Source organism: Antrostomus carolinensis, unplaced genomic scaffold, assembly GCF_000700745.2.
Source record: "Antrostomus carolinensis isolate BGI_N321 unplaced genomic scaffold, ASM70074v2 scaffold395, whole genome shotgun sequence".
NCBI lineage: Eukaryota > Metazoa > Chordata > Aves > Caprimulgiformes > Caprimulgidae > Antrostomus > Antrostomus carolinensis.
The window spans coordinates 87,702-95,419 of NW_010313978.1; the positions used below are offsets into that span (position 1 = coordinate 87,702).

The following is a 7,718-nucleotide window of genomic DNA, read 5'->3' on the forward strand; positions in this document are numbered from 1 at the left end:
GTGGTTTGTTTTGTTTTTTTTTCATTAGAATATTGCAATATTCATGGCAATATCCAGGCTTTCATACAATAAGTCTTGAGTGTACCCACTTGACTCCTTAAACACTCTATCATTATTGCAATTAAATATGTAAGTCTTCCATAAATTAAACAGAAGAAAGATTAAGAAAAAAATAGCTCTCAGTGCATCAACAAATACTACCAGCAGCTACAGCCTGAAAGAATAAGAGTAGCAAGACTGATCTCAGCCTGGCATGTCAGCACAATATCCATAGCTGTATCATCACCGTACTTCCTCACAAGAGGTTTTCCTGATTCTCTGCTTTCTAAGAGTAATTTGACAAGAGATAAGCACCCTTTATAACTTTGTTTCTGGGAATGTCTGTAATTTGGAAATACACAGTTGAAAGGAGTCACTAAATTCAAAAGTCTTTAGAAGAAAAAAAATAGCTATTATTTCTGAAAGACTATTCTAAGCTCAACTAAGCTTAACCAAAGCAGGTCAGTAGATTAGTTCATCAAGACAATAGTTCTACGACGTGAAGAAGTGTTTAGCCAGTTACTTAGATTTTTTGGATAAAAGTTTACAGAAAATTGTTGTGTCCCAAACTACCTGATTTGTAGCCACCTTCTTGTAAGATACTTAGTGCCATATCTGTACTTGCTTCTGTCAGTGTCTTATCATAGCCATAGATAAGGAACACCAGAATCTACATATTTATAGTGTTGCCATCCTCATACAGATCATGTTGGCTGCATGCCAGATTTCATCACTAGAAAGTGACAGATACTGTTTTTTTAATGCAATGTTAGACTGAAAACGACGATTTTGGATATATTAAATTATTTTAATTGTTTCCCAAATTTTCCCTCCTTGGCCATAAAAGCAGACAAGATAGGATATAAAGGTAACAGCACAAAAGCCTTAGGGAGATTGTCACAAAAAATCACTCTCTGCTCTCTGTCTTGAAGCACGTCACTACCGTGTTTTTGTTCAGTCTATCAATGTTTTATTGTGGTCCTTATGGTATTTCATTTTGTCCGTCCTAAGTAATCAGATACGCACAGCTATTACATTTAGTTGGAAATCCTGTTGGTCCTGTCCCATCCGTATGCAGCCTGAATCCTAATGTTTGTTAGAATAGATGCTAAGCTGCTTCACTATTTCCTGGGCTTTGCTTATTCTGTGAAAAGGAATGTATTTTTGGCATAAAGTATAGTCATTAAAACTGGCCTATACTTTGTGCAATTATTTAACACACTGTAATTTCACATGAATATACGGCAACTCTGAGACCAGATAAAGTTAACGTTCTCTTTTATTACGTGCCTAAAATCATATCCATTTTCCTACTTAAGAATTTGGAGGGATTTGTTCATAGTAACAGGGAGCTTAAACTTTGTGCCAGTAAGTGACCAGTACTGCATAGAGCAAATAATGATCTATTCTATGAGCACAGAAAAATGTATCATTTTACACAGCTGTGTTTGCACTATGCACTCATCTCTTGTTACTTTGCCAAAAAAAAAAAAAAAAATAAAAAAAAATAAAAATTAAAAAGCAAACTTAATTTTGTCTGGCCTGCAGGTATTTAGAGGATTGATGCTTTTATTTCCTGCCTGTACAGGTAAGTGGTGTCTCAAGCATCAGGCCAATCAAAGATGCCACTTTGTTAAGAATTACGTTCCCCAGGTAATGTTGCTGTTCCACTCCATGTGCAATTACAGTATTTGTGCTGTTCCTAAGGCCTGTTCCTAGTAAGTGTCCCTTGTTTGTATTTTTTTTTTCTTCTTATATAATTGCAATATTTAAATCACTTGTGATTTTTCTTCTTTGTCTGTCTCAACAGAGGGCTGCCCTGGTTTGTGCAACAGCAACGGGAGGTGCACGCTGGACCAAAATGGCTGGCACTGCGTCTGCCAGCCAGGATGGAGGGGAGCGGGCTGTGACGTAGCCATGGAAACTCTCTGCACTGACAGTAAGGACAATGAAGGAGGTAAGATATACCAGTTGTATCTTTAACACTGAGGAGAACATATTGAGGAACAGAGATTTTACAGTCAGGTGATGAAATACTGCCATGAGAACCATGCACACATTTTACTAGCTCATGCCTGTAAGAATACGCTGTGATATTCAGTACTTTTATACTGCCTATCAGCAAAGCCTTAACAGATGCTTGTGACAGGTGAGATGTGTACTTAGAAAATGATGGGCATCACCTTAGTTTCCCTGTAATGTTCTTTTATACTGGAATAAAACATAGTTTCAACTCAGTGAACTGTAGTGGAGGGTAAAAAAAGAAAGTTCTGATTTTCAGTGACCTCACAAGGAAATTATCCCAAGAGAAAAGGCTGAATGGGGAGTTTACATTTTGATCTATGATACTATTGCCGGAAACAATTGCTTGCCCAGTCTACAGAGATCTTGTCCCTCTATAGCCTATCTAACGCTTAGATAACTGACAGGATGCTCCCAGAAGTCATTTTTTTTAGCTTACTTTTCCACAGTCTATCATTCAGGTGACAGGTAACAATCTGCAGCAAGATGCAGGCAGGATTGTTGACTTAAAGAATCAATCTGCAGTCACAGTTAAAACAGCGCTGCTGTTTATTGCTTTGCATGTCATTTGATTTGTCATCCTTCTCTGTTATATGTTGTATATTTTGCGTCAGTTTTGCACATTTAGGGGCCTAATGAATCTGCAATCTGATATACGCAGTCAGAGCTAGTGTGGAGCTGAATTTCTGTATGTAAGGAAGGAAGGGAGAGGAACAATCAGCTATAGCATTTCCATACAGAGATGTGCTCTTTAGGGAGTTAAGTTCAAGTGGACCGAGGGATTGTGAACATAAGGAAGAAAGAGAAACCTGCAAGCATGAAAGAAGATGAAGCAAAGAGGAGGAGAAACCAGGTTAGAGCATAAACAACTTGGAGGAAAAAAAAAATAGGTTCTGTAGGGGGAAAAAGGGGAAAAATGTTGAAAGCTCAATGATAGACTAGATAAACAGATTCAGTAAATGTTAAAGATAATAGAACATGACATATCAGAGTGAGAGTCAAGGGCAGATAACGGAGCAGTGGGAGAAAGAGGAGCAAGGTGAACAGGAATGCATGTGAACAGAAGGGCAAAGAAGGTACTCCTTCAGACTGAAAACAATAATAACTTTGTGAGGAAAAGGGGAAGAGTAACAAGGAATTGAAGCAGAAGGATCTAACAGGATGACTTAAACTTTAAGAAGGAAGTATAATATTGCGGGGGAGTCTATTGCTGGTATTTTGTTGCCTTTTTTCTCTCAATTTTTTTCATCATTTCCTTTACAGACATTATGCAGCTATGTACGGGGAAGGGATTGACCAAACAGTTGTTTTACTATGATTGACCTATATAATGCTATTTGTCATTGGCGTTTCTCTTTCAGTGAACCTTATTTTAATTTCTGTCCTTCAGTACAGAGCATATTCACTTCAGTCTTTTGACTAGTAGCTGAGGAAAAGGGTTAAAATATACAATTAAATTAAAAACTGGAAGCATACCAAACAAAACTGGGAAAAGAAAGTCATCTTTGCCAGAAACCCACCTGGAAGACAAGCAGTGTTTCTGCCCTTTCCAAGAGTACCTGCAATCAGCCCTCTCATCTCTCTAGCAAGCCATTCAAATTCCAGACAGCTACAGGGAATGGCACAAGGATGCCTCTGCTGTATTTGTTTATTGTGGGAGATTAAGTTGTCTGGGTACTTATGCTGAATTTATACTGATGACTGCAGGTAGTGTGATTTACATCACACTAGGCTCAGTGGTTATATAATTAAAGTTATCTTGGTTGTTAGCTAATTGATATGCTGTGGTTAATGTCTATGTTTCATCCTACACTGGATAAAATATATTTCATATATTAGTATGAGTATAACTCATTTATAAGAGTGTCTGCTGTTCCTTTGATTCTTAGCTCTTTCTGGGCTGATAGTTCAAAATGTGTAAACATGAGCATCCCAAGGACCGCAGTGTGAATATTCTCCATAGGAAATGCTAATGACAGCAAGGCATACTTCACCATTTTCTCTTCTACATACTATTGACATGATGATTATTATTCATATTCCTTTTAATACAGATTTCTAAGGGTCTTGCAGATCATTTCCTTTCTCTTTAAGGATCACTCTATTTTTCCATGTATTTGATTTGGATAATAAACCACAGAATTTTCTTTACATTTTAGCAACACCCAGGAATGTCTGTGCGACAAGCAGACCTTAGGCTGAATTAAACTCATAATGACTTTGTGGGGAGAGGAGAAGTCAGAGTTGTCTGGGGGTGGAATAAGCCTAACTTCTTTATTTAGGAAAAAAATGTGTATACTTTAACAATGTGGGCCTTTTTTTGTCATCACTGTAGGAACAATAAGCTGTTTACTCTTTAGTTTAGGTAGTTCTTTATTGAACAGATTCTTTTGTTAAGTTTGCTTTTTGTTAGCTCCTATCCAATTATTAAGAGTAGTTACAGGTTTCAAGCAGCAGGAGTTATGGAATTATTAATACTCTTTTATTACCAAAATGAAAATAAATACTGTAATAAAGCAAAGTGTACTTAGCACTGCTATATTTTTGTAATTACTTGCATAGGCTAGGCTAGCCTGCTCCTGCTAAGCATTGTCACAGGGTAGTACAAATTCAGCCTAAAGATTACCTAAACCTGGGCCTCTTCTCTGATAGTGGCTAATAGCAAATGCTTAGCAAAATAATATAATAGGACAAATGTGAACTTATAATTTTTTTTGTATATTAGCAGACTGATAATTAAAGTAGGAAATTACTGCCACAGAATGTTTTGAATTTGAGAAGGGTTACCAAGTACAAAGATAACCCAGGCTCAGGAAATTTCAGGAAGTTTGTACTTGAATTAGGATGATGCACTGGCAAGCTCATGTTCACTGGTTTGTGGTCCAACAATTCCTATTATTATTCAGCTTTTTGTTTGCATCTGTGGTTGCTGGGGAGTGCTGGGTTGATAAATCCATAGCATTTATCCATGATGACTCCAGGATTTCTTTCTGGAGTGACAGCTCATTTAGAACCAGCACTTTATATTTTAGGCTTCTTCGCTCCAACAGGAATGTTGAGTTTGAGTACACTATAGGTATGCTTATAGAGGTGCTGCAATATTCACATTGAACAAGGCCCTTGTGCACTGCTCAGGAATACATCGAGGGCTGTTTCTGCTTTTGTGGCTTTTCCAACCAGCTGCTCTTACAGGCAGTCATTTTTGGTATCTATAATTGAATCCATTCATTATAGCCTATTGTAAAATTGAGCTATGTGAGGATAACTGAGGTTTGTTAATACAGTTTTCTATATTTTCCAGCCTCTTGTCTTAGTGTGCCACAGTCACCGAAACTATCCTGGTGGGATGGCGAGCATCATATTCTTCCTACGTAGGCACTGAATTTCACTTCATGGAGATTTTTTGTTACCTAAATATTTCATCAGCTTGTTTACCAAGAATGCAATTTATGTAGGTCCTTGTCCATGATCTCCCCTTGATGCTTTCAGAACTTGCGCCCAGGACTTATTTTGTCCCCCTATTTTTCTTCCTTCCAGCAGTTTTATACATACCCTTTAAATTCCATTCAAAAGCAAACATGCCCACTGATACATTCTATTTTTTAGACATCCATAAGTGTGGGAATGCTCTGTCTTAATTCCTCTCATTTGTTTTGAGGGTTTTATTAGTCTCTCCAAATTAACAATCTTGTCACCAGGCCATGCTCCATTGCAATTCTGTGCATTTTGCAACACAGGGAAAAGTAATTTTAGTCAAGATTTTTACAGTAGACTTTAGCGTTTGAGGAAGAAAACAATAATGTAGTTATTATATCTTCTGTACATAGAAGAACCACTATGATCTAGAACAAAAAAAATACAAAATAGCCTTCTGAGACTGATAACGATTGTCCAGTTGGGTGTAGGAGTTTCTATTTTCTTTATAATTTCACTATCATATTTGAGTGATATAACTGATAAGCCAGTGTTGAGCTAAGTCTCATATTTTTCAGGCTAAACAAAATTCATCAATAATTTTGCAGAGCCATTTCACAAAAGAAATTTTACTCTGCTTCACACAGTGCAATAGAGTACTCGACTTAGTGGTACTAGATAGCACTAGCCACATAAGTACAGAGAAGGAATGAAAAATGTTTTCTCAAGTTATAAGGAGCCAGATTCATAACCATCCGTCACTCGCCTGGGCAAGTTGCTGATAAACTCCACAGAAAAATAACAAACAGCATATCCCTGTATCTTAGCTGGTGGAAATGAGATTCTTTCTCTGATTGATGTTAGCGGAGAGGCTTGTAAAAATGCATTTCCAGCTGATTAGTTCAGAAAGTGTCAATCTCATGCAGTTTTATGACCTGCAGACTATACTCCAGATGTACATTTGCTTTTTATAAACTAACAGAGATGAATGACGAAATTTGAGCATTTCTTTGGCAACTGCACCAGATATTGCCTGGGAGACCATACAGAGATATAAAACCCCAAAACTGTGCTTTTAACCATCAGTACCGCCAACTTTGACACTGATCCAAGTGTCTACAGTTAAAATCAGTAGGGGAGGTCAGTACTTCAGCTAGGAAAGGGTTTCATATTGTACAAGAATGTGACTAGAAAATCACAGGAGTCACAGACTATTTGAGGCTGGAAAGGACTCTGGAAATCATCTAGTCTCACCCCCTTGTCAAAGCAGGGTCAACTAGAACAGGTTGCTTAGGGTTGTGTCCAGTTGGATTTTGAATGTCTCCAAGGCTGGAGACTCCACCTGGGCAACCTATTGTAGTGTCCAACCTCGTTCATAGTACAAAAGTTTTTCTGATTTTTAGACAGAATTTCCTGTTGCAGTCTATGCCCATTGTCTCTTGCCTTTGGCTGGGCACCACTGAAAGATGGGTCTTTTTTACACCTTTTTTTACAATTAGGTATCTGTACACATTGATGAGGTTCCCTCCCTGTGCTTTTTCTTCTCCCAGCTAAGCAGTCTTAGCTCTTTCAGCCTTTCCTCATAGGAGAGATGTGTCAAGCCCTTCACAGGGCTTTCTCTAGTATGTCTGTGTCTCTCTTGGACTGGAAAGCCCAGCCTGCACACAGCACTCCAGGTGTGGCCTCACCAGTGCTGAGAGGGCAAGGATCACTTCCCTTGACCTGCTTGGCAACACTCCTCCTAATGCAGCCCAGGATGTCACTGACACCTTCTTTGCTGCAAGGGCATGTTGCTGTCTCATGTTCAATGTAGTGTCCACCAGGACTCTCAAGATCTCCACAAAACTGCCTTGCAACCAGTTGTCCCCCAGCATATACTGGTGCAAGGGGTTGTTCCTCCCCAGGTGCAGGATTTTGCACTTCTCGTTCTTTGTTGAACTGCATGAGGTTCCTGTCAACCCATTTCTCCAGACTGTTGAGGGCTGTCTGAATGGCAACATTCCTCATTCCAGGAAAAATCAGTGTTCTTTCTTTTCTCTTAAAATAGTTTAAACTTTGTTATACTTATGATTTTTTTTCATCCCTCTAATTTTCCCTGAACAGACTCAATGTTAGCCAAGTTAAATAAGAATTTTAGATGTGCAGAAGAACAGAAATCCTAGTTCTTTACTATTTTGCCAGTCCTCTAACTGATCCACATAGTACAGCAATCCTTAGAGGAATCCTTTAGAAGATCTCTGTTT

At 38.3% G+C, this 7,718-nt stretch overlaps 1 protein-coding gene across 1 annotated transcript in view; it reads left to right on the plus strand.

Moving 5' to 3' along the window:
- Positions 1-7,718, plus strand: part of LOC104524538 (teneurin-3) — a gene marked incomplete at its 5' end in the record, with an annotated part of 101,367 nt that overhangs the window by 71,019 nt on the left and 22,630 nt on the right. The window contains one exon of the mRNA XM_010167458.1: positions 1,850-1,996. Coding sequence (XP_010165760.1) covers positions 1,850-1,996 — 147 coding nt within the window. The remainder of the gene's footprint in view (positions 1-1,849; positions 1,997-7,718) is intronic.